The sequence below is a fragment of the Apus apus genome, chromosome 3, assembly GCF_020740795.1.
Source record: "Apus apus isolate bApuApu2 chromosome 3, bApuApu2.pri.cur, whole genome shotgun sequence".
In the NCBI taxonomy this organism is placed as follows: Eukaryota; Metazoa; Chordata; class Aves; order Apodiformes; family Apodidae; genus Apus; species Apus apus.
Window position 1 is genome coordinate 103168365 of NC_067284.1, and position 25666 is coordinate 103194030.

General features: G+C 51.2%; 2 protein-coding genes across 5 annotated transcripts in view; one reads left to right on the forward strand and one right to left on the reverse strand.

The window, feature by feature from the left end:
• Positions 1 to 659: 659 nt before the first annotated feature.
• On the reverse strand, positions 660 to 8440 carry LOC127382695 (low density lipoprotein receptor adapter protein 1-like). 3 transcript variants are annotated; one of them, XM_051614642.1, is made up of 9 exons: positions 8356 to 8440; positions 5901 to 6043; positions 5335 to 5447; positions 4281 to 4395; positions 3824 to 3896; positions 3278 to 3390; positions 2519 to 2568; positions 1534 to 1571; positions 660 to 1389 (listed from the first exon to the last, which is right to left on the reverse strand). In XM_051614642.1, exons 1-9 carry the CDS (start codon positions 8438 to 8440, stop codon positions 1232 to 1234), a joined length of 888 nt encoding a protein of 295 aa, XP_051470602.1. In that variant the 3' UTR covers positions 660 to 1231. The 3 variants fall into 3 exon arrangements, with proteins under 3 accessions (XP_051470602.1, XP_051470601.1, XP_051470603.1); XM_051614641.1 differs by having other exon boundaries at positions 1534 to 1574; XM_051614643.1 differs by lacking the exon at positions 1534 to 1571.
• Positions 8441 to 8588: 148 nt separating this feature from the next.
• Positions 8589 to 25666, forward strand: part of IFT172 (intraflagellar transport 172) — a 33363-nt gene continuing 16285 nt past the window's right edge. For both annotated transcript variants that reach the window (XM_051614973.1, XM_051614971.1), the window contains exons 1-23: positions 8589 to 8663; positions 8820 to 8963; positions 9056 to 9168; positions 9878 to 9917; positions 11636 to 11701; positions 12005 to 12084; positions 13492 to 13579; positions 14403 to 14617; positions 14715 to 14838; positions 15875 to 15970; positions 16579 to 16740; positions 18790 to 18843; positions 19346 to 19449; positions 20058 to 20143; positions 20619 to 20731; positions 21316 to 21483; positions 21850 to 21986; positions 22796 to 22903; positions 23427 to 23511; positions 23837 to 23929; positions 24239 to 24316; positions 24709 to 24957; positions 25401 to 25479. In XM_051614973.1, coding sequence (XP_051470933.1) covers positions 8625 to 8663; positions 8820 to 8963; positions 9056 to 9168; positions 9878 to 9917; positions 11636 to 11701; positions 12005 to 12084; positions 13492 to 13579; positions 14403 to 14617; positions 14715 to 14838; positions 15875 to 15970; positions 16579 to 16740; positions 18790 to 18843; positions 19346 to 19449; positions 20058 to 20143; positions 20619 to 20731; positions 21316 to 21483; positions 21850 to 21986; positions 22796 to 22903; positions 23427 to 23511; positions 23837 to 23929; positions 24239 to 24316; positions 24709 to 24957; positions 25401 to 25479 — 2521 coding nt within the window. In that variant the 5' untranslated portion in view covers positions 8589 to 8624. The remainder of the gene's footprint in view (positions 8664 to 8819; positions 8964 to 9055; positions 9169 to 9877; positions 9918 to 11635; positions 11702 to 12004; positions 12085 to 13491; positions 13580 to 14402; positions 14618 to 14714; positions 14839 to 15874; positions 15971 to 16578; positions 16741 to 18789; positions 18844 to 19345; positions 19450 to 20057; positions 20144 to 20618; positions 20732 to 21315; positions 21484 to 21849; positions 21987 to 22795; positions 22904 to 23426; positions 23512 to 23836; positions 23930 to 24238; positions 24317 to 24708; positions 24958 to 25400; positions 25480 to 25666) is intronic.

The window sequence follows — 25666 nt, forward strand, 5'->3', positions numbered from 1 at the left end:
CTTCAGCTGCTGGGAGCATGGCCATAGCTCCAGGGAGACAAACCACCTTGTTTTGCCAGCTAACTTGGCTTTTAGAGTGGTCAGGGAAACACAAGTTTTTAAAAAACCTATGGCACCCTGGAAAATGTTTAGCAATGCTGTCCTGGAGGATCAGAGCAAACACATGCCTACTGTCACAAGTTCTTTAACTGACCAGAGGCACAGGTTGTCTATGTCTCCAGACCTCAGCCAGGCATGCAGCAGGGAAAAGGCACCCCAGAGCAGAGCAGGCACACAGGACTTCTGTCCTTCCTGGCCTCAGTTGTTGGTGCAGATGACATTTACAGGTGCTCAAGGCATACCAGTCCAGCACAGCCTGGACCAGCTCCCTCCAGATAACAAGGGCCCCAGCAGTCCTTGACACAGGGGGAGAGCAGCTCCCTCAGGGCCAGCAGCAGGGGAAAGACGTGGGAGTTCCAGGGCAGCTGCAGGGGGTTGAGGAATAGGTGACCTTTAAAGGTCCCATCCCACCCAACACATTCTATGATTCTACAATTCCATGAGCTTGGGACAAAGCCCAAGCCCTCGTGGTAGGTAGGGAAGTAGCATGGCAGGCAGTACAGCAGGCACAGTACCTTGCACCTGTGGGCATGGACCCCCACCCAGCAATCAAAACCAAATAACAGTAAAAAACTCAGTTTATTTCCTTACAAAGGCAGGGCTTTCCTTTAAAAAACAGCACATTTCACTCATGAGAGGGTGTGGGGGCTGCACTGCAGGAGTGAGGCCTTCCTCACTCCTCCAGGCACAGAGCTATTGCTCCCTGAGGGTCACGCGTGCTGAGCAAGTCCTCCACCATCTCCAGGAGGCAGCTCAGCCTCGGCTGGTCCCCAGCTGCCAGCATAAGGAGCAAGGTGGAAGAAACAAGCGAGGTCAGGCTGGGTGCAGTCCTGAGCACACTGGCTGCATCTGCAGGCTCAGAGCACCAGGATGGCTCTGGGGTGGCTCCAAGGGCGCGGGCAGAGCGAGAAGCACTGTCCCCTTGAGCGGGGAGCGGCTGCGGCTTGAGGCGGTTCATGCAGGCGGAGAGCAGGACAAGGAGTGGGTGTCGCAGCCTGTGCACTGCGTGGCAACGGTGCCAGCAGACCCCCTGCCAGGTGGGCAGTGAGAGGGCAAGGGCAGGCACTGTCTGGCCCGAGTGCAGGCACAGGGTGAACCCTGAGTGGCTGGTCCACGGCTGTGGAGATTCGGCTTAGCCCAGGGGAGTCTTGGAGCCAGGAGCTCTGGGGCCAGCTGTGGGGAGGTCTCCAACCCCTCTAAGCCCCTTCCAGCTGTCTGGGGGTTGCCCCAAGCGGTAGCACAGGAGCTGGGCAGTAGCAGAGCTTGCTCTGGGCACAAGATGTGTTGACTCTGAAAAGCAAGAGGGAGCAAGACCCAGTCCATGAGGCATGCGGTTGGGAACCCAGCACAGCCTGGGAGAGGAAGCAGACCTTCCTAGGCCAGCCATTAGGCCCCCTCCTCCTGCAGAGAACATGTAGCACTGAAGGAACCTACCTGCTGGGCCGTGGGCTCCCCTCTCCAGCTCCTCCATGCTGCTTTGTAAGAGAACAGAGCACCCATCATCACACCCCACACAAGGCTCAAACCACACAGTGTGCTCAGGATGCTGATAGCACAGGCACAGCACATGGCACAGCAGTTCCAGGCACTCGGAGTGCAGGTGGCCCCAATCTGCTTGCTACCAAACCCTCTCCCCAGATCAGCCTATCTTGAGGCTGCACGGCTACTTCTCCTTCCCATCAGGAGTCCCCACATACAAAGAGCTGCCATTTCATATGGTCACACACACAGCTCCAGTCTGTGCAAGCACTGGTTCCTGGCTGGCTCCAGTTCAGACCATGCTCAGCCCTGTGGCACTGACAGTCCCCAGCCAGGCACCAACTACCAGGCACGTGGAGAACAGCCAAGATGAAGCAGACCTCTCACACCCGCCACCACAGGCACTTTTCTGCAAAGACCTACAGATTACTCCACTGCCACACTGGTACCATCAGCTCCTCCCAAGCACAGCACAGACACCCACAAGCTCAGCTCCAAGCCCTCATCCACACAGAAGTCATCCTGACCAGGCCTCCACCCTGGCTCAAACCCCAGGGATATCAGTGGAAGGAGAAGGCCAGCTCTGGGTCCCACCTAAGAAGCATGTCTGGATAGGCTGGCCTCTACAAAGAGTGGCAGAAACAGAACAAGGAACATCTCTGGGTACATCCCGAGGGCCAGCATCTGTACCCCCTGCTTCTCTGCAAAAGCTGAACTTCAAAATCTGCCCTTCCCCAGCTCAGCTCCTTGCTCACTTGACCCTAAACTCACAGAAGCAGAGAAAGCAGCAGGATGCTCCCCCTTACTCCCATGCAGATCTCCTCCATGCTCCCACCATGCCCATAGCCCCAGCAGCTCCCCTTCCACGAGGCACAGAGAAGGAAACATGACAGGGCTCACCAGAGAGACCCCTAAACACAAGCAGCAGCTTACCACCTACCCAGACAAGGTTTCTCCGATGTTATCATCTTCCTCCTCCTCTTCCTCCTCCTGGCAAAGAAACAAAACAAACCCACCATGACACCTTGCTACCTGGTCAGGTCTCTGCCAGGAGCACGGCTGGGCTGCCCAGAGCCTGTTCTGGAGCAGCAGGGCAGTCCCCAGGCCCTTCACAAGACACAGTCATCCACTAGGCATGGCACAGATGGAGGGTGCCTACAGGCTGCAGGGGAAATATGGCACCTGCAGTGCTGAGCTGCTGAAATCCTCAGGGCTCAGGCAAACAGCCACACAAGGGGAGAGGCAGATCACTGCTCTTCTCACATCCACCCCAGCCAGCAGAGCACCAAACACAGGCTGTGAGCAGGGAAAAAGCTGAGACAGCTGCTGCACACAGCATGCCTTTGCCCAGAGGCAAGAGTGGGGTCAGCACACCTTGCAGTTGGAGGCCAGGCAGAGAGCAGCTCAGAGCCAGCTGTATCCAGGTGTGACCCCCAGCACTGCCAGGCTGGGCCAGCACTGGGAATGTGAGAACCAAGGACCAAGTGTCCAGAGGCTCCTGGGCAGGAACACAGCAAGACTGGCAACACTGGGTCTGGACATGCAGCAGTTGTAGTGCAGATGGGCAGGGCTGAGCCTTAGCCCAGGCTGGCAAGATGGGTCCTGAAGGGCCAGGAGGAGGGAGTTGCGTAAGGGTGACCCTTCTCCTGCCCTGCTGTGGGACAGCCCTGGGCATGGGCCAGACTTGCACATACTGTACCCCAAACTGGTGTCTGAAGGGAGGGCTTCCCGGGGGGGCTGGCTCACTTGGTCTGCCGGGCTCACTGCTCTCCAAGACACATGAAGGGTGAAGGGGCTGTTCCTGCCTAGAGCCTGGGACAGGGCAAAAGCAGCAGAGTTAGTGCCTGCAACCTGGAGAAGGTCCAGCAGGGGATGGACAGGCAGGACTGTGGACAAGGGACAGCCCCCTGCTGTGCTCGGGGGCGGATGCACACAAGGGTGGGAGATGACTGCTCCGGGCAGGTACCACAGGGCCTGGAGCTGCACTACAGCTCAGCAATGCAGAAGAGTTCAGCAGCAATAGCAGGGACTCCCCCATCCCCCATCCCAAACAGAGATGGAGCAGGTCCCCCAGCTGGGCAGTAGCAGAGAGCACAACAGCAGGGACAATGCGCTCCCTGCTTGGTGTGTTGCACCAGCCAGGCAGCGAGCCACCTCTCCTGCACACAGCCCAAGACAGAGTCCCACACTGCAGACCCTGATCCCAGGGCTAGGCAGAGGAACATGTTTGAGAAATTCCTCCTACCTGCATGTGCTGCTTCCCAGAGATCCAGTGCCATCTGGAAGGCCTGGGCCACGGTCAGAGTCACAGCCTGGGCCTGTGTACAAGAAATAAGGGGAATGTCTGCTTCCATCTGGACCCTTAAGCAAAGACAATCCCATTGCTGTGTGGTCTGAGGGCCCCTATCCTCCTTCACTTCCTCTCCCTGCAGAGCACACACTGGGAAGAACAAGGGCTCAGTACTTGTCTGTCTGCCCACACAGGCCAGCCACCCCTAAGAGGAGATCCCAGAGGAACTGGGACAATGGAACCTCCTCTTGCTCACCACCTTCCTCTGCAGTGTGTGAGCATACATGTGCTCCCTGGCTCCATTTCCAGCTGAGGTTCAGAGGTGAGGGCCTTCTCTCTCTGAAGGGGGAGAAGGAAGGCCCTTGCTCCCACCCTTACCTGATGGAGCCAAGAGCAGAAGGGAAATGCTTACAATCTTTTTCTTGGGTGAGAGGAAGGCATGGCACTCCAGTGCCCCACTCTGCTGGCTCTGGGCAACGTAAGCAAAGACTTTGTTCTGCAGCTTGTCTGTTGTGCAGTAGGAGATCCTGCAGGTAGAGAGGAGCTGCTCAGGGCAATAAGGGACCCCAGCACAGATCTTCTGCTGTGCTCCCACCACACCAACAAGCCATGCCAACAGCCTCAGGCTTTCATCTGCCCCAGATGATCTGGTGGCCCAACCCCACAGCAAGGGCCAGAGGCACCTACAGCTGATAAGAGACTACTGCATCCACAGGCATTCCCTCTTGCATTGCCCTAGTGTGCTCCTCAGCCCTCTGCTGCCCACTTTAACCCAATGTAGGAACCCAAACACTAGACAAAAGGAGAACAGAAGGGTGGGTGGTTGCCTCTGAGGACACAAGTGGAGGCCAGGCAGCAGGATGGTCTGCCTTGGCACATCAGCTCTGGTGCTAAGACTCAAATTTTGCACCAAGGAGATGTCCTGTCTCTCCTTCCCATCTAGTCACCAGCCTGCAGCCATGCTCCCCTCATACCCAGCACCCACAAACACCCAACCCAGCCAAAGCACAGCTGGCAGCAGTAAAAACACCCCACATCAGCTCTCACATCAACTGCCTTTAGCCAGCCTGACTAGCCTGCAGTCCTTGGCACCCTCATCCCAGTGCAGCCAGGTTGGTCCTGTGGGTCTTGTGTCAGTGGAAAAAGGCAGACATGCACTCCTGCCCCAACTGTGGGGCTTTCGAACCATCAGCCTCAACATCATGCTTGAATGCCAGCAGAGACAACCAGGGCTCAGCGAAAAGACAGATGGGCTGACCCAGAACTCAAGAACACCCAGGTCCCTCCCTGCGTTCAGCCCCAGGCAGCACTGCAGGGCACAGCAGGGAGCGGGCACAGACCTCAGGGAGCCAAAGGAAGACCTAAGCTGGAAAGTACCACTGACAGAAGGCCCAGCCCTCCCTGGCTTCTGAAGATCCCATCAGCCTCCAGCTGGCTTCTTGGGAGTACCGAGCCGCCATGCCCACCTGTAAATGGAGATGTTCTCAACCATCTCCTTTGTGTCCGCATCCTGCAGCGAGATTCCCCTCGGAGACACCGTCAGAATCACTTTCTGGAACTTGCGAGCTCCTACCCGTGCCTGGCAGTAGGGAGACCAGACACCTCTGCAAATCTGGCACGGATCTTCATCCTGCCTTGCTGACAGGAATTCCCCCAGACTCTGTACAGAGTGCCACCTACTTGGGCCCTTGCTGCAAAGGACCCTTATGTGGAGATGGGAAAGCAGAGCCTGGAGATCAGGTGCACGTTCCACAGAACACCCCTGGAATCCACTCACCTGACTGCCACCCTCCTCTCCCTGCTGTGACAGGCACAGCTCTGCTCCTAGTCGTGGTGCAGGAGCAGGCAGTGGTCCTGCAGGAAGGCAGCTGCCCCCACAGCACACAGGCTGAGAGACCTGCCAACCCCCTGCATGCCACCCTCCTTTTGTGAACAGCACGGTCCCTGGGTGCAGGGCTGGGACATGGACACTTCCAGAGGCCTGGGCTCCCTCTCCACCCTAGCACAGCAAAGCCCTGGGGCCAGCTCTCACCGTGGCCACAATCCTGCGGATGGCAGCAGCCGCCATGTCTTCTCCTTTGGGTTTCTCTACCAGTGTCATCCCTAGATACTTGAGTGTGAAGCACATCCCCTCAAGCAGCGGCTCCTGCATATCAGCCCAGCTCTCAGGAAGCTCTGCAAAGACAAAACCCCGTGGCAGCAAAACCCACGTGCTGCTCCCCCAGCAGAGCCACCCCACCTTGCTGCAGCCTCACTGCTCCCAGTAATAGCTAGCCTCCCTGCTAGCTGCACACAGCAGGGCAGTCTCCGGGCTCTGTGACATTCTTGGAAGAGGAACAGAACCAGAGGACGGTTCACTCTCAAAGCTTTTAGTCCTCCATCCCTGGAGCTACAGGCTCTGTCAGCACAGACTGTAAGCTCCTGCAGATCTGCAGCTCCTCAGATGCTGCAGTGTTCAGTGCTATCTGCCTTGTGTTTCCAGGTCTCATCTGTTTCCCTAAAAGCAGGATGTGCTCTGTACTGCATTCATCTCACCCACCTAAGCCGCTGCCACTCCTCAGGAACAGCAGCATTTGCTCTCACACTCGGTCAGATCAGAACCTGCAAGCTGTCCCAGTATAGCCAAAGCCAAACCCTCTGGTAGCTGTCATTTGCAGCAGCAGGCTGCCAGGGAAGGGGCAGCTTGTCCAGCACTCACGATCCAAGCTGGAGTGACTGGGAAGCAACTGCACCACAAAGATTCTGGGTTAAGGAAGAGATCAGACTGGCATTTCGGGGATGCAAACCAGCTGCCAGGAGAACACACTGTATGGATGAGCTCCAGTGCACAGAGGGAGGAGAATCATTGGTTGGACTCAATGATCTTAAGGGTCTTTTCCAACCTAAATGATTCTGAGAGCTCCCACAAGCATTACTTTGCAGGTCACAGAATTAAAGGGGCACTGGCTTCTGTTTCCTGTACCCTCTCTTTTCAAACCCCATTGCTGCAGTCAAGAAAAAGAAAAGAAAAAAAAAACCCAAACAAAAAATGGGCAGAGTTCCTGCTCACTCAAGGAAGATTCCCTAGGGATAGTTCTCAGCATCTCCAGCTTCCTTCAGAAACCAGTGTGTCTCACCAGCTTGTTCTGTCACACAGCAAATGTGCTGGCAGAAGGAGCCCTTGCTCTACAGTCAGTCCCAACACCGGTGCCACTGGCAGAGAACACAAAACAAGCACTGTAAAGTTTAAGGAGAACTGAAGCAGGTGTTAGCGCACCTTTGCTTTCCTCAAATATAAGGAAAAGGTTTTTCACCCAGAGGCTGGTCAAGCAGTGGAACAAGCTCCCCAGGGAAGTGGTCACAGCACCAAGCCTGCAGTTCAAGTGCCCTACACAGGGACAGAAGTTGGACTCCATGATCCTGATGGGTCCCTTCTAACTCAGCATATTCTATAATTTTATGAAATCCCAAAGGGCACAAGGATGGTAACAGGAGATATGCAGAAAGGTTAAGACACAGGGAGTCACAGTCTCTCTCTTCTCAGGGATTCATCCAACAGAGGAGGGAAGGAACAAGAACTCAGAGTGACATGCTCTCCTGCAAACACCATGGTTGTACACTTCCCTGGTAATTGCCTAGGTAGCTACTGGTCACACTAAGCTATTACTTTTTAGGGTTATTTTTCACCTCTTCCCTGGGATTAGCTCCCTGAACATTACTGGCACACTTGCAGATACCTGGAATAACCTGAACCCACAGGGAAATTCGGGAGACCTTACTTGCACAGCATATCCTTGCACAAACCACAATGCCAGGGAACCCACCGAGTGCAGTGCAGGGTACAGCTCCCCAGGGTACAGCGCCTTCTCCCTCCGAACTGTGTGCACAGCCCACACGTGCAGGGGCTGCCAGAGTGAGCTCTGCTGCCCCAATGAAGCCTTTGGGCGGCCGTGACTGAGAGAGCCCCGGCACAGCCCTGCTCCTGAGCCCGGGGGTCACCCCGGGAGCTGGCTGTGCCACAGACAGCACGGCAGTCAGCCCGCGCTGAGGCCTGACACGCTTGCTGCACGCATGTCCATACCAGCAGAGAACCAGGCACAGAAGGCAGGGCAGCGCCCGACACCCCCCGGCACCGCCGCCCCGGGCCCCTCGCCCTCCCGCACGGGCGGCCTCAATTCAAAAGTGGGTCAAGAGGCCGGCACGCAGGGGACCGAGGGGCCCAGGGCAGCAGCCCCAAGCGCTGCCGGCTGCCCCAGCCCGCAGCCCCACGCCCTGCCCCCAGGGACCTCCAAAACCTGCCCCGCAGCCCCCGCGCTGCCCCGCAGCGCCGCCAGCCCGCCTCAGCCTGCTCCCGGATCCCGCACCGCACCCCGCAGCGCGGCCAGCCCACCGCGGCCCCGCACCGCTCCGCACCGCGGCCAGCGGCACGTCCCGGGCCCGGCCGGCCCCAGGTGCGGGCTCCCCGCCCGGCCCGCCGCCCGCTCCCCGGCCCCGCCGCCCGCACTCACTGCGCCGCCGGCGGAGCCCCAGGCTGTGCCGGGCGAGGCGCGGGCTCCGCAGCACGGCGCGCCCCGCCGCCCGCAGCGCCTCCATGCCCGAGCCGAGCCGAGCCGGTACCGGGGCGGGGGACGGTCCGTCCGCCGCGGGGCCCGGCGCGCTCACGTCAGCAACGGCGGAGGCGCCGGGGTTGCCGGGGCAACGGGGGGCGGAGCCCGGCGCGGCGGCGAGGCCTGTGGCGGCCCCGGGCCCGGGGGTGCCGCGCTCGGCGTTCGGCGCGATGCAGCTGCGGCACGTGCGGACCCTGCTGGCCCCGCAGGTCGAGCCGGGCCGGGCTGGGCTGGGGGAGCGGGCCGGGCCGGGGTAACGGGCCGGGCCGGACCGGGCCGGGCCGGGGCGGGGCGGGGGGGAGCGGGAGAGGGGAGCGGGCCGGGCCGGGCCGGGGCCGCCGTGCTGAGGCCGTGTGTCCTCGCAGGACGGGATCGCGCGCGTTGCCTGCGTGGCCTGGTCAGCCAGCAGCAGCCGGTTCGCCGTGTGCACCGCGGACCAAGTGGTGCTGCTGTACGACGAGCAGGGCGAGCGGCGCGACAAGTTCTCCACCAAGCCCGCCGAGGCCAAGGTGAGGGTGCCGGCGGGGCGCGGCTGGTGGTGGGGTCGGCGGGTGTGCTGGGGGCCCGCCAGCTGCTGGGTCACGCTGGCATCTCTCCAAAGTATGGCAGGAAAAGCTACGTGGTCAAAGGCATGGCCTTCTCCCCAGACTCGACCAAGATCGCCATCGGCCAGACGGACAACATCGTCTACGTCTACCGGATTGGAGAGGAGTGGTGAGTCTGGTGGGGGGGGGTCCGGTGCCCCTGAGGAGGGGGTGGCACTCTCCTTCCTGCCTGCAGCGTGCTTTCATGGAACCGTTTTGGTTGGAAAAACAATTTAAGACCATCAGGTCCAACCTTGCACTCAGCACTGCCAAGGCCACCACTAAGCCATGGCCCTCAGCACCACAGCTACACGGCTTTTACATCCCTGATGTTGACTTAACTTTCCAGGCGCTGATGCTGTCCTTGACAGTGTCCTGGCCTGCTCCTCAGCCCGGTGCACGCTGGGCATCTTCTAACCTGCAGGGAGTGTCTCAGGTGTTTCTGTGGTAAACAGCAGGCAGGATTTCCTCCAGCACAGCCCCTGTGGAGCCCGGTGCAAGCTGTGCCAGCTGAGCTCCTGTGGAGCTGTAGTTCCTGGGCTGCTGTCCCCTCTTCCATAGCTGTGGAACTCTTAGCACAGTACATGCCAGCACATGAGGCTGAAGTGAGGCAGGTCTGTGTCAGAGGTGCTCAGAAGGGCAGGTCACCAGAATTTTGAAAGTTGGGGGTATTTTTAATTTTCTGACAAAGTTGGCTTGTGATAGACAACCAGTGTACAAAACTGAAATGGCCTGTGTTTGGCAATGCTGAGACAGACTGAATGTAAGCAGTAGGGTAACCAGAATGGGCAGTATTAGTACCTTAGCTGATAGTAATTTTTGTCTACCTTTTTCTGCAGGGGTGACAAGAAAGTGATATGCAACAAGTTCATCCAAACGGTGAGACTCAGACTCCTGTTTAACTCCATTTTCTCCAACATAGGTAGGATAAAGACAATTGGAGGTCTCTGCTCATACTAGAGGTGTATTTGGCCAGACTGTCAGTGGTACTTGATCTCTAAAAGGTGCAGTTAGATCCTAAGATAATCTCCCAAATTTGAGGCTGCTCTCACTGGTCCTGGCATGCTGCTTGCCTGCTGGCAGGACTGAGCTCCCTGCCCTCTGCCTCCCTGCTGCAGCACCTGGCTGCAGCCTGGCTGGGGGCTGCTGGCCTCTCACAAGCTTAGGTGCTGTGCACAACGTGCCTGCAGGTTTTTGTATTTTTAATGTAGTGCTTCTTTTATCTTTTCATTCTCTCATTTTCCCCGTGCCTTTTCTACCATTTCTGTCATAATAAATTCTTTATTTTTTCTAATGCTATTTGTGTGGTTTTTTACCACTGTGTCAAGTTTTCTCCTGTAACTAAATGTTGTCATTTACAAATTTCTGGTGTGTTCAGTCAATACAAGAGATCACTTATCACGACCTTTCCCTCTTCTGCCATTGGCAAAACCTGCTGAGCAGTCTTACACAGCGTGAGTACAGTGACACTGTTCAGCTCTGCTGGCAAACCAGGCATCCTGCTAGAGGGTCAGGATGAGTATGTGCAGGTTTGACCTCTTTGCACTAGTAGCTGAGCACATTACCACTTTGTGGAGCTCATTTCTAAGCTACCACTGGGCTGCTTCTGGTCACCTTAGACTGAAAATAAGGGTATGGCAGATAATGAGGGAAATACACAAATGTCTGGAAAACAGGTATAATAAAAATGGGGTTTGGTCATTGGTTGGACATGTAAATTACGAGCAGCTTAAGTATCCAGGTACATTTTGGTATCTGATTGTAGCTGTGTTTGCTGATGTGAATGGTCAGAGTAGGAGATAGAAGGTGAGATGAGTAAAGGAGGGTGTATATATGTCTAAAGCAGGCCCACATGCTTAAAATGGCACAGATGAGAAAGTGAGGCCAGTGCTGGGGGCACAGTGGCAAACACCAGCCTTTGTGTTGACTGAAATTCTTCAGCTTACATGTGAAGTGGTTCTGTTAACTCTCTTGGCTCTCTCTTACAGTTGGGTTATGTTGTCAGCTTTGTTCATCCTGACCCCACCTCAAATTTTGAGGAGACCTTTGGTTTGGATTTAACAAACTTGTTTCTACCTGACCTACTTCATAGCAGCTGATAACCATCTGGCTTGTAAATCAAAAATTAAAAGCTATTTCTGATTCAACAAATGAAAATCCAATGTACAAATATGCTCATATCTATAAGAGAGGCTGACAGAGTCAAATTATTTTTGTTTTATACTCATTGTTCCAAAAAATCTTTTAAAATAGCCATGATTTTGTACATTCAACAATAGCATGTGGAAAACCACACACCTGATCAATAAGTATCTCTCTCAGAAGAGCATCCAAACTGAACACATCCAGCATAACTTTGTTGCCCTGCTTTAGCCCTTCTGACCCTGTTACTTTGCCCCAGCTTGCTATTCTGCAGTTTCAGCTTCAGCATGGGGGGGGGTCCTCAATCCTACTTTACCATCTGTCCAAATGCTCCCATTTCTTCTCTTTCTTGTTCTTAGTGGTCTTACTGTTCCTGAGCTGTCTTATGAAGCCATTGGGCAAGAAGCTCAGTAGGGTGGAGCTCTTACCCCTTTTTTTTACCTCCTCTTTGGCAGAGTGCTGTGACCTGCTTGTCGTGGCCAGCAGAGAATGTCATTGTCTTTGGTCTTGCCGAAGGAAAGGTAGAGAAGTTTGTTGTTTGTCTGCTTTTCTTTGTCATGCGGGGGCTACCAGGGACCACAAGCACCTGGGCTGCAGGGTGGGAGTCATTACTCTTGGCCATTACATTTGGTCCATTTCCCAAGCCTTTCTAGAAATGTGGAGGAGTGATTCCAGCTTTACCACTTCTCCTCCAACCTACTGGAGAGCAATGAGCTTCCTGTGATTCCCGCCACTGGTCATGGACTGGGAAACTTCTGGGGATATCAGACTGGGGAAGTCCACACTGCAGGCAGAAGCAACATTGATCAGATTCTCTTTCTCAGGTTCGTTTAGCAAATACAAAGAACAACAAGTCTTCCACCATTTATGGGACAGATTCCTACGTGGTCTCACTAACTTCCAAGTGAGTATGGCATCGCTTCGGTCTAGGCTGCTTTGGCTCAGCCTCCTGCTGCTGACCCTGGCATGGCTGGGGACAGTATGGGAGGCAACCAGATTGTCTTTCTGCTGCCAATTCCTTGTGGAGGTAACAACATGCTCTGCTTTCCAGAAGGAATTCCTTCCTAAAATCTGATACCTTGCTGTACCACGCCAGCCCATGCAGTTTGGTTGTCCCTCAAACACGTTTCAGGATGCAAGTCCCCATGAGATTACTTACATACCTTGCTTTATTTCAATCCATGACTTTATAAAGATTAAATTAGTTACCTTCATCTAGCTCATTACTAACATTAGTCAAGTTCAAGGGCTAAAAAAAAGGTAGAAATGTTCTGCCAGATAAAACTGTGACAAGGCTATAATTAGAAAAATAACCATAAAGTACGATTTGAAATGAATTTAATTAAGATTTCATTTCACTTTACCTAAAAAATGCAAGATATGTTATGGTCCTGGCAGTGGGATTTACACTAAATAGTGTGACTCTGGTTTTTGAGTGCGAAACAAATGTAAATACCTTAAAGCTAGTCTAGGACTCTGACTTCCTACTACTGAGAACTCCCTCCAAAGTCTGTCTGCCTTTGCATCTACTCCAAAGGGTTTCTATTTCCTCTCTCTTCCTCTCTTTTCATGCCCCCAACTCTTTCCCTCCACCTCTCTTCTCTGTTGCCCTCCTTTCCCCTAGTCCTCCCCACTTCTTTCTCCCCTTATTTCTAAACACAACTTGTGCTGTTATTGCTGTGGCATCAGTGACAAATCTGAGGCTGCAGCAACAGAAGACAGATGTGTGTACGATTCCTGGGTTGTAACAGTGGTCACAGAATTTGTGTTCTATACTTGAATCATCGTTACAAAGTGTTCTTTCTTCCTTGCTCTCTTCTCCCTACTTGTGTCAAAAAGTACACAAGATATTAATGCTACAGATTATAGACTCAGGCCTGGAATGTTTGCCCAGATGTATTTTTCTGAAAATTGTGTTACTTTCAGAGATTCCTGGCATCACGGGTCCAGTGCAAGGGTTGTTTGATATACCTCGCTGTAAGAAATCATGTGCATAGTCATTATTCTACCTAAGGTTACTTAAGCTCTCTGTTTTAGTAATAAAGGAAGTTGGTTGTTGTGATTTTAGGTGATAAAGGTGTTTTAACTGCCCACTCTCCACTCTCCACACTTTTCTCGGCTTTGTTTTTACAGACACAGATACGAGTACTAAGTACTCTTGTGTTCAGCACCCAGCTTGTCCTTGGTGAAGTTTCTTTTGATGAAGAACATGAATGATGACCCTGGGACTGGCTTCTCTGGGCAGGGATGTGAAAATAAAAGTGCAAGTTTTACTGCAACATTGCATCATCCTGTCTGTGTTTCTTTGCAGTGTGTCAGGGAAGGGAATCCTGTCTGGCCATGCAGATGGATCCATAGTACGCTTCTTCTTTGATGATGAGGGCTCAGGTGAATCACAGGTATCAAAGATCCTTCTTCAATGAGCAAAATCCTGTTTGCACAGCCTGCTCCCCAGCTTTAGAGCTCTGGAAAGGGATCATGGCATGGAATGCAGGTCTGGAGAGGAGCTGCAGTCACTGCTTGCTTGCTTGGGTTTTATGGAGCATTGATGAGGACAGAATAGTGACTAGGTGCTTTGAGATGCACTGAGAGTGGTGGTAAGAGAGGATTTTATGCTTTTGTATGAGACATAAGGCTGTTCAGATGCATGGAGAGATCTGATGTTAGAGTGTCCAGGAGAATGATGCTTGAATGAGTAGGGTTGCAGGGAATAGCTATTGTCATCTTCTCCCTAAGCAATGTATAGTTCTCCCAGTTAACCCTGAGTCCCAAGTTTAAACTCTGTCTGTGCCCAAGATACTCCAGGCACCCTGCATTTCTCCTGACCCTCCTGCTCCTCCAAAAGGAACAGTCTCTTTGCTTCAGTTGTGGTGAAGGGAATTGTGGTCTCACTCAGGTCTTTGCTCTCCAAGTAAAACTGTATGAGCACATCTGCTCTCTGCCATGGTGTGATGAAGGCCCAGATACACTCTGCTGTGTTCAAAGTGCATCCCAGTTCAGTTAGTGGTACTGATATCAGGAATCTTCTCTCCCAGTTACATGAATGGAATAGTTGATGGTTCTCTCCATTTTGGTTCCTGTCTGCCTTCCTGCAGGCTGGGGCAGGCAGACAGAGCAACCCCCATGCAGAAGGTTCTCATGCTGGTCTCACTGGGAGTACAGAGGCCGCTTGGGAGTTAGAGCCACTCGTGTTTTCAGGATGTTCTTTCTTGTCTGTTGTAGGGTAAGTTGGTGACACATCCCTGTCCTCCTTATGCCCTTGCCTGGGCCTCCAACAGCATTGTGGCTGCAGGCTGTGATAAGAAGATTGTGGCATATGGGAAGGAGGGCAATGTGATCAAAACCTTTGACTACAGCCGAGACTCCTCAGAGAAGGAGTTCACCGTGGCAGCTGCCAGCCCTGGCGGCCAGTCTGTTGTCATCGGCAGCTATGACAGGTGTGGTGCCTGAGGGGAAAGCCTCTCCTTTATCATGCTTGCTTCTGTCAACCATACAGAGTTCTTCATGACTCTGCTTTCTCATCTGCTCTCACAGACTGAGGGTGTTGAACTGGAGCCCACGCCGCAGTGCCTGGGAGGAAGGCAAACCCAAAGAAATAGATCACCTCTACACCATCACAGCTTTGGCGTGGAAGAGGGATGGTTCACAGATCTGTGCGGTTCGTACCATCAGCCAGCAGCCCTGAGTCACACACCAGGGACAGTCTGACACATGCTCCTGAGAACAAAGCCACAGGGAGAGCTGCAGAAAAGGGTGACACCATCACCTGAGTGTGCAACGCAGGGTGTCCAGGCTGAGCCCTTGTGCAAGGGGCACTGCTGCAGTCAGGTGTGCAGATGATACAGTGTGAGGCTGTAAAATACCACGGACCACTGGGTGATGGCTCACTGGCAGCAGCAGTCCTCCTTTTTTCAAAGAAGCTTAATAAGGTCAGCATAGCTTCTCTAGAGCAGTCTCATGAGCTTTCTTTCCTCTGAGTACCCATGAGAAGCAGTATAAAAACTGATCTGTTACTTATACTCTGTGTGCTGTGTTTTCAGTTCAGAGTTGCCTGTCTTCTACTTTCAGCTACTGAGCCTTGATCTACCTTTCTCTAATAAGTTAAATAATTCTTTAAGCCTCTTTAAATTAATTTTTCTGCAAATCTTCCTGTATCAAGTCAAATAACTCTTTAAAGCACTTAAATTATTTAGGATGGTTGCTATTTACTTTAATAGTTTTTGCATCTATTTACATTCAACAATCAAGAATCCTTGAAATATTTTCAGACAATTAACTGAACACGTGAACAAATACTTGCAGAGAAGGGAAAGGGGCTAAGGAGATCAGTGAAAGGAATGGAGGTGTTATAAATCAAGAGATAAAGGTGGAAAGATTCTGCTGGAAGCAAGGAGAGATTGGGAGACTGGAAGAGGGAGAAATGGGAAACTGAGAAGGATAATGGGGATGATGAGGATAAAGCTAATTTTTAACTCCTCTCTGTTTCTCTGAGAATTTCTCAGTCTTTCTGTTCACTCAAGTAAGTCAGGGTAGATCTGGTCCTCATGCATGTGGAAGGTTTGAACCTTCTTCCCCAGAGCAGCCAGAACCTGGGGATTTCTATCTCACCTCTGATCCTCTTCACATAAGCAGGGTGTGGAATATATCCCCTTAGGAAAACTAACTGACTGTGTGTGATGTGTTTGTTTCCCCAGGGCACTTTGTGTGGAGGAGTTGAACAATTTGACTTCTGCCTTCGCAGAAGCATTTACAGAAATAAATTTGCAATGACATATGTGGGACCAAGCCAGGTAAGAGAATATCCAGTGAAGTAATGTCTCTTAATGAAAATGGGATGCTTGCTAAAACTAGACATGTTTGGAGTTCTGTGTCTATGGGTTGTTCATGGCAACTTGTCAGGAAAATCACCACAGGGAATATTCCAGAGATAGGGTCAAGGCTGGGTGTAAGTTGTCTAGGAGCAAAGACCGAAGAGTTTCTTTCCTATTTGTGAACTTTTGTCAGGTACCTCCATGCCAAATGCACCTCCTCAGGTGGTTTACTTCCAGCCAATTTTGCCTCATTCAAAATGGGATAGTCAGGGTGAGCTAGCCATCTAGGCACCCCTCTGTGGGCAGTGCAGAGAGAGCAGGGCTCTCAGGCTGGGTCATCTTCAGGGGCCTGAGTAATCCCCCAGTTCAGCTAGAAGCTGTAAATGGCAGACATGAGTATCCCACACTTCTACTGTTGTCGTCCTATACAACGGGAATGGTAAGGTTTCCTTAAAAGGCAGAGTGAAGTGATGTGAGGGTCCATCGAAATACCCAAGTAGCACCTGCTGCATAATCTTCCAGGGGGCAAGAAGTCTGTGTTCATCCTCTGTGTATGGCTTCATATTGCTCTTTCCCACTTTCTCCAGGTCATTGTGAAGAACCTCTCAACAGGAACTCGAGTTGTGTTGAAATCCCAGTATGGTTATGAGATCGATGAGGTGAAGATCTTGGGGAAAGACAGATACCTGGTGGCCCATACCTCAGACACATTGTTGCTGGGTGACATCAGCTCCAATAAGCTCAGTGAGGTACTGGAAAATCTGTAACATTTCTTAAGTGTCAAATGCTTAACTTTGTAATTCAAAGGATATGTTTTATGTGTGGGAATAATACATATATTTTCAAAGAATCATAGAATAATTCAGGTTGGGAGGGAACTTGGGAGGTCTCTTATCAAACTGCCTACCTAAAGGAAGGTCAGCATTAAATTCAGATGTCATTGCTCAGGTACCACAAATACTGTGGTCCCCTGTTTCAATCCTTTGCTGTCCTCATGGAGGAAAGCTTTTTTTTCCTAAGTCTCATTGGAATCACTATTTTAATGTATAGAATCATAATGGAATCATGGAATGGTTTGACTTGGAAGGGACCTTAACAAAAATCTAGTTCAAATCCCCCTACATGGGCAGGGACACCTCCCACTAGACCAAGTTGCTCCAAGCCCCATCCAACCTAGCTTTGAACACTTCCAGGGATAGGGCAGCCCCAGGCCCCCTGGGCAACCTGTTCCAGTGTCTCACCACCCTCACAGGAAAGAATTTATTCCCTACGTCTTACCTAAATCTTTCCTCCTCCAGTTTAAAACCATCACCCCTTGTGCCATCACTCCCTGCCCTTGTGAGAAGTCCCTCCCCAGCTTTCCTGTAGCCCCTTCAGGTACTGGAAGGTTCTCCAATATCTTCCTAGAGCCTTCTTTCCTCCAGGCTGAACAACCCCAACTCTCTCAGCCTTCATAATTCGTGACTGTTTCTCACCCTTCCACTGTGTATCTGCCAAAAAAAAAAGCCTGGTATCACCTTATTAGAGATCTCTTAAGCCTTCCCTTCTCCACGCTGAAGAAGCCCAGTTTCTTCAGCCTGTCTTCTTGCTGCAAGTGTTTCAGCCCCAGACATCTTGATGGCACTCTGCTGAGCTTGCTCCAGTTTATCAATGTCTTTCTTGTACTGAGGGGCCCAAAACTGGATGCTGTACATATGTACATTCCAGATGTGCATGTATGAATCTTAGTGTGCTTTAAAAACAAAACAGAACAAACCAAAAAACCTCCTATTCATGACAGTAGTACAAGAGCTTATGCTAATATAATTTCTAGTACCAAACAATTCATACAAAACTGTCCATGGCCTGAGCCTCACAGTGGGCTGAGTGCTGAGCCTGTGTGCCAAGCCTGGGGAACGTGGGCACTAAGTTTGTGTCTGATGAAATTACTGAATAGGCTGCAGGATTTACTTGCTTTGCTTGCACGGGTGTCATATGCTTTTAGTCAGGCTAATTGGTGTGCTAATCAATCTAGCTGGGAGCAGGAGCTCCTGGCTACAGATTTGCTTTTTAGGATACTGATACTTGGTAATCCAAGTCAAAACCTGGCCAGACTAAATCTCCCAGGTTTCTCTACATCACACTGCCAGAGGAGTTCTCTTTCTTTTTCTACTGACTTCTTAAAAAGAATAGGATTGTGTCTAGTCCAGTTAGCGTTGTGCTTTCTCACTGGAGGTTTGCTGAAGCAGTGACTTGGAGCTCTTGCTCAAGGAGGGAAGAGGACAGCTGCAGCCTTGTCTTTCAGCTTTCTGCCTCTCTGACCACTTGCCTGTTGTCATCACAGTAACAATTTTATTATCCATTGCTAACGTGACCCCCCCAAAAAAAAAGGTTTCAGCTACACGTGGTGTGGAGGTTCTGCTCCTACAACTAGTAGCACTGATTCTGTGGAGGTTATTTACAGAGGCAAAGGGGCTGTGGGGTGCTCTTTGTAATAAATTTAGTCTGAGAAAGGTGGAAAAGTGCCTGTGAAAGAATAGGCTAGAGTATATGGTCCAGAAGGCCATAAGATACTACGCAAAGAGAACAGGAATCTGAAGCAGAGGTTAAAAAAAAAGGAGAGGGAGGTGAGGAGCTTGAAAACTGGGAATGACAGAAGAACAGTCAAAGCTGAAGTGCTGGAACATGGTGATCTCTCCTACAGTGTAATTCTTGCTGTCTGTTGTGGAATTTAAGAGCTGGACAGGGAACCACAATGCCTGGTCCTCTGCAGGATCTGTCAGCCTGGCATTTGCTCACTTCATGCCATTGCTTTGTAGGTGGCCTGGCAAGGATCTGGAGGGAATGAGAAGTTCTTCTTCGGCAATGAGAGTGTAAGTTGTATGGGACAGGTGAATGGTGAGTAAAGCTGTGTGTGCACCAGCAAAAAAAGTGTCAGTTGCACTTTGGAAAACGCCATTTCTCAGCAGTTTCCTGGACTTAACCTCTCCATGCAGATCCTGATCTGCTTCCTCCCCACACTTGCCTTTTCCACATGCCAGATACAGTAAAAACTCATTGTGTGACTATCAAGTTATACAAGTCATAAGGCTATAGGAGAGAGGAGCAATAAAAGACCAGCAGCCAGAGAGAAGAGAGGTACAGAATACAGCAGTCAGGGTGATGGCTGGGCTCCTGCTGGACTGATAGGCCAGAACTAAAATCCCCAAGCCTGAGGAAAAGCTGGCAGTCAGGGAGCATAGGAGAGTTCCTTACTCATTTCAAAGCATTTTAAGTTAGACTTGTGAGCAGTGGAGTTCTGTTGTGCACACTTCACTGGTAGGTATGTGTGCTTACCTGGCTTTGTCTGAGAGTGGATTCCCCTCACACCTTCAGGTCTGCATGATCTTCAATGCTGGAGAGCTGACACTGGTGGAATATGGAAGCAATGACATCCTGGGGTCTGTCCGCACAGAATTCATGAACCCTCATCTTGTCAGGTAAGTGTTACACCTGCCTGTGTGACCAGTACAGCCATTTTGTGAGAGTCACCTCAGATGTATGCACTTGGAGGTGCCCTACTCTCTAGAGCACAGCCCCCAGACACTGGGACCTGAGTAGTCTGCTTCTTACAGTGACCAATTGTGGGGTTTAATTGCTCATTTACACCAAATGATCGTAAAGTTTTAGAAGCACAAGATCCCATTTTCCTCTGATGCATGCCTGTGGAAACCCAGGTAGAACAGCATTGCCAGGGACTTTAGGTGCCAGCAGGACCTCCTCTGTCCCTCTGAAATTCCATACTCCATTTTCTGATTTGAGAAAGGGGAGGATCACGGGCTGCTCAGAGGTGGAAGCAGTGTAACCCGTTTGCTGCTTGGGACACTTTGATTCCAGAGGGGCAGCTTCCAGAGCAAAGCCATGGATTATAAAGGTTTGTTCTCACTTGAGGCAGCTGTAGGTACTGTGCAGCAGTCACAGGTCAGAGAGCTGCAAGAGGCTCCGTGTGCCTGGGGAAACCACAAGTAAGTCTAGGCGGGACCAGGTGATCTAGTCCCATGAAGTTAAAGTAGTCAAGGTGCTGACTGTCGTGCCCTCCAAACCACAGTGTGCGCATCAACGAGCGGCGGCAGCGAGGTGTGGAGGAGAACAAGAGGCTGGCTTATCTGATAGACATCAAGACTATAGCAACAGGTAAGTGCAAACCTCCCTCCCCTGTATCTTGCCAGCCTTCCTGATTCCTTTGCATTTGCTGTGCCAGGCAGCACATCTACCCTCCCAAGCAACAGATTCCTGATGGCCACTTGGCATTCACCCTGCCTGCCTGCAGAGGCTGCCCTGCTTTTGGCAGGTTGGCTGCCTGGTGTGAACACAGCTGTGGGGTGGCTCTGGCTGTGCCCTGGACCTGGGATTCAGTCAGTCAGCATGATCATTTTGGTGCCTGGGCTGCCTGTGATCCGTGCTCACAGGAGGGTGGAGGGAGTTACTGCTGTTGATAAGGCATCAAGACAAAATGTCACTGCAGTCTGCTTTTCATGTCACAGTGTATTTGCCAGGGGATCCTGCCCCCATTGGGTGCCAGGCACCTGATCCCCGTGGGACATTATTGAATGTTCAGCACTTTGGGGCACCTTAGGTACTTACACTGTTTCCTTTCTGTCCTTCCAAGTGGATCTTGTTGGTGGCTACAATGCTGGCACTGTTAGCCATGACAGCAAGATTGATTGGCTGGAGCTGAATGAAACAGGCCACAAACTGCTCTTCAGGGACAAGAAGATGAGGGTGAGGCGGGTGCATCTGGGACAGTGTGGCAAGATGGGGAGAGGTAAAGGCAGATATGCCTGAATGGAGGGAGGTGAGAATTGCATCTGAAGGACTCATGGTTTTTTGACCACTCCTTTGAGAAAGAGACCGTGGTCTGACTGCATGAGCTGGCAGCACTGCATGTTTGGTCCCACATCATAGCTAGGTCTGAAGTTAGTTACTAGACATCTCACTCCATCTCATCACACCTGAAAATGAAGGTCATAGTCTTTTCTGCTGTGAGGTGGAAACAAGTGGGTTAATCTCAGAGTGAGGACCCTAATGTTGCACTTAAACGTGTAAATTTTAAAAGTGATAAGGAAGGCAGGATCTGAGCATGGTGCTTAACATACTGCGAGGGTTAAAAAAGGTCTTTAAGTCTCAGATGGTAATGCATGTAAATAACAGTGTGGGAGTTTGGGCTACAGATCCTGGAAAAAGTCTGATTCCTGGTTGGTATTATCTGTTTCACAAGATGCTTGCTCAGAAGCTGCTGGTGTGTTCATGAGCCAGCAGCCCAGCCACGAGCTCAGCTGAGCCTCCTTCTCCTCTTCCCCCTCCAGCTGCAGCTCTATGACATCGGAAGTGGCACCAAGACAAGCATTTTGAACTACTGCTCCTATGTGCAGTGGGTGCCAGGCAGTGATGTGGTGGTGGCTCAGAACAGGAACAGCCTCTGCATTTGGTATAACATTGATGCTCCAGAGCAAGTCACCATGTTTCCTCTGAAGGTAAAACCCCAGAGGCTTTGATAATCTCCAGCAGCTTCTGTTAACTCTTGCTCACAGCTGTGGGAATAGTCAGGGTAGTATTGCAGAAGGAAGACAGCAGGGAACTGCTTGTTTCTTCTGGAAGAAACATGAGCTCACCTGTCAGCTTTGTGGCAGGCATTTCTGGCAGACGATAGAGATAATTCATATAGCAAGGAGCTGCTCAGTGGCTTTTTCCTTCCCTTTGATGAGATAAGGACAATGTCTATTCTGTGTGAGCTCATTCAGCAGAACTTTAACCAGCTGTTGCAGTGCTTTCCTCACATCCCTGCTACCCCACATGCCTCAGGAGAATGTAGAAGTGTTAATAATTGGTGCACTTTTTAGGGGGATATTGTAGACTTGACACGGAATGATGGGAAGACTGAAGTAATAGTATCTGAAGGGGTGAACACTGTGTCCTACACCCTGGACGAAGGCCTCATAGAGTTTGGAACTGCTGTTGATGATGGAGATTATCACAGGTAAGTTCTAGACATACCACATGGTGGTGGCAGCAGCCTACTTCTCATAACTGACATCTGAGAGTCATCAATCCATGAACTGCAGCAGCACAGCTTTCCATACAGAGTTAAGTCTGGGTTCTGAGCATGATGTTGGCTCCAGGTCTGCCTATAACGTGCAGCAGCATCCTTCAGGAGTGAATGTTCAGCTTTTTCATCCTCACAGCTCTGTAGTTTCAAGCTTGAGGGCACAAGAGATGGGTCAGTCTGTTCCCACTGACTGACAGAAGTTCCCTGAGGGGCAGTTTTCACCTGACTGCAGGGAATAGCTGTGCTTTCACCAGCAGCCAGGTGTGAAGTTGTACTCAAGTGCTTTGCAGCTGCCCCTCCAGGGATGGTGACAGTGTCATGGAAACATTAAGGAGCTGTGAAGAGTCAAAGCTGACACCTGGGCACTGCTGGCATTATTATAGGGCTTTAAAATTGGCCAAGGGAAGAAAATTTCACATGTTCATAGCACTGTTACTCTTTGAGCAACTTCTTTGCACCAGGGACTTGCTTTGGATACAACACTTTGGACTTGCCCCACGGTGCTACAGCCTTCTGCTGATCATATGCCTCTAAGGACCTTAGCCCAGAAAGGGATCACCTAAGTCTCTGAATTTTCCCCTCATATGTCAGGCCCTGAGTTACACAATCCTCTTTAGAACGGCTCACACCCTGCGTGCTCTGTGCAACTCTTGTTAGGAAGCTCCTGTCTCAGCCTGGGGTTTTTCTCAGAGGGCACTTCTATTCTGTCACTGAAAGGCTGCCAATCTCTTTGTCTCAAGGGCTGTTGACTTTCTGGAGACACTGGAAATGTCCACAGAGACTGAAGCCATGTGGAAGACTCTAAGCAGACTGACTTTGGAAGCCAGACAGCTGCGCATTGCAGAGAGGTACAGAAAGAAGCAATTACAATGTTCTGGCTTAATCACTCTTTTTGCTGAATCCCTCACAGAAACCAGGGTCTAACTAAAGATGTGACTTTTTCGTGTTGGTCTGGCAGATTCATTGCATTGGAAAATTAAGTATTCTATGTTCCAGGCAATGACTTTCCCCTTTCATCCTAGAAAGAAATGCTAGAACTGGGGACAGGAAGGCATCCCTCTGTAGCATAGTTTTTTGCTGATGGCAGCACAAAGCAGTTCGTAGCAAGGCTTCAGGGAGTTGACAGACATGGACAAGCTCAGCACATCTCTGAAGCCTGGAGAAGTGAAGCATGAGCACTGTTCATATCCATTGCTTCTCTCCTGAAGCAGGGCTAGAGGGCACTTCTCAACATGGGTCTTGGAAAAATCCTTCTCCTGAAGCAGGGCAGATTGCAGAGCTGGGTTTTCTGCCAAGGTTCTGATTTTCTTTTCTTGGACCAAAAGTGGTCAACAAAACCCAGTTATTAACTAAATGTTTTGCTTTTTCCAGGTGCTTTGCAGCTCTGGGCAATGTGGCGAAGGTTCGATTTCTGCATGAGATCAATACCATTGCTGACCAGGCAGCTCAAGAGCACGTAAGTCAAAACTTCTTCTGCTGTGCAGGGCAGCTGCTTTCCTGTAAACACTTGCACGCACATTATCTTCTGTGTCCTTGCTCACCTGTATCCTGTGACAGACCAGTACCTGGTCCTGCAGAAACTGCTGGCATAATCCCTCATATCCCTCATCCACACCTGCCAGTTGCCTCTTCTGGCTGGTCATTTCACAGTGCTCCTGCCTGTGATTCTCTTCAGCTTTTGTAATGACACAGACCCCACCTGCAGTCACCTCCCTTGTATCATTCCAGAGTCTGTTCTCTCATTCAGCAAACTGATGGAGCTAAACTGGTGTTCTCTGCAGGGTGGGGATGGTACAGACCATTACCTGGTGCGTGCCCGTTTGGCCATGCTAGACAAGAACTACAAGCTGGCAGAGATGATCTTCCTGGAACAAGTGAGTAAAGGAACATGGAACAGAAAAGCTCTCCTTTGTTTCTGAGGTCTGTGCCCTGATGTAAAAGAGAAAAGGCAGAGGTTCCTTATTCCTGGGAGAAGAGTTTTTGCCCTGAAACAGAAGGTGTTCCAAGGTGAAGGGTTGTCCTGAGATGCATGAAGGGGATGAGGGAGGATGTATATCCATGTAGAGGGGACAGCACACGTTTTCAAGTGTTTTTTGCACATCTAACCCTGCCCTCTAAAGAGCTCAGTGCCAATGTGTCTGCTAAATGGAGCCTTCAGGTTGACACTCTGCTCTCTGACACAGAATGCCACAGAGGAGGCCATGAACATGTACCAGGAGATGCACATGTGGGATGAATGCATCGCGGTTGCTGAGGCCAAGGTACAGAATTAACTGCACTGGACCACAGACTGGGCTTGCTTGATGAATCTTCTAGTTGGGAGTCTGTTCAGGGGCTGGGTTCTCTTCACCTGCCCTATCAGGACATCACTTCTGCTTGGAGGAGCTCCAAGTGGAAGGGAAGGTTGTGCTGATACATTGTCAGTATGGACCTGGGTGAAGAGTGAGTGGGAACAGCTACTGAAATTGGTTTAGGAGTGTCTAGGGCTTTGAACGAGAATGGATGATGTGGTGCTACACAGGGCTGGTATTGTGGTTTCTGCTAACTGGGCAGCAAAGGGTCTGGAGCCATGAACTAGCTGTCCAGAGCTTGCAGGATGAGCAGGACAACATTTTGCCTTGCCCAGGTCAACCAGTGCTGCATTTCTCAACAGGGACACCCAATGCTGGATAAGTTGCGTCGGGATTACTACCAGTGGCTGCTGGATACCCAGCAGGAAGAGAAGGCTGGAGAGGTCCAAGAGGGACAAGGTGACTGCCTGGCAGCCATCAGCTTATACCTGCAGGCAGGGCTGCCAGCCAAAGCAGCACGGCTGGCCATGGGCAGGGATGAGCTCCTGACCAATGAGGATGTCATCAATAGAGTCTCCACGGCACTGATCAGAGGAGAACTGTATGAACAGGTAAGTGGCCCACCCCATTGGGCTTTCTTCTTTGTGGCATCAAAGCTCATACCCAATCCTCTGCGTCTGTGAGATACAGGGGTGTGGAGCTGGAAAGCAGCAGAGGTAATTCTGGGTTGATAGATTTGCAGTTAATATTTGGAAGGAAATCCTAACTGTATCCATATACATGAATGAGGTCTGGAATTGCTATTTTTAGTCAGGAAGAAGATCATAACTCATTGGTGAAGCACTTTCTGCGTGGGCTTGTAGTGAGAGGACAACGGGTAATTGATTAAAACTGGAGGAGGGGAGATTTAGGTTAGACATTAGTGGGTATCAGTGTAGCTGATGGATGAGTCTGTGTGGCAGGCCTGACAAACTCTGTACATGGTGTTGGTAGGGTACATGGTGGTGTGGGGAGATAGTGGCTCTGGAAACTAGCAGCTTTTGTTTGTCATTAGGCTGGAGACCTGTTTGAGAAGGTCGGGAACCCACGGAAGGCTCTGGAGTGCTATTGCAAGGGCAGTGCCTTCCTGAAAGGTACTGTGCTAAATATGTTCCCTCTCCCCATCCATCCCCAGCAGGACCCTGGGTGCTTTGGCCTGGTGGCAACATGAGCTGTTGCCTCGGAGCCCAGAGATGCCGAAATGCTCTGAATCTTCCATGTATCATCTTATTCAGTGTATGTTTTTTCATATAGTTGTACATACACACACAGTTCCAGAGC

Bases quoted from the DNA above. Each gene is read 5' to 3' on its own strand.
- LOC127382695 (XM_051614641.1), bottom strand. From the start codon at position 8,440: ATGGAGGCGCTGCGGGCGGCGGGGCGCGCCGTGCTGCGGAGCCCGCGC. The intron at 1,575-2,518 runs GTAGGTGGTAAG...TCTCTTACAAAG, and splicing joins ATCGGAGAAACCTTGTCTGG to CAGCATGGAGGAGCTGGAGA. The intron at 1,390-1,533 runs GTAGGTTCCTTC...CTTGCTTTTCAG, and splicing joins GGGAGCCCACGGCCCAGCAG to AGTCAACACATCTTGTGCCC.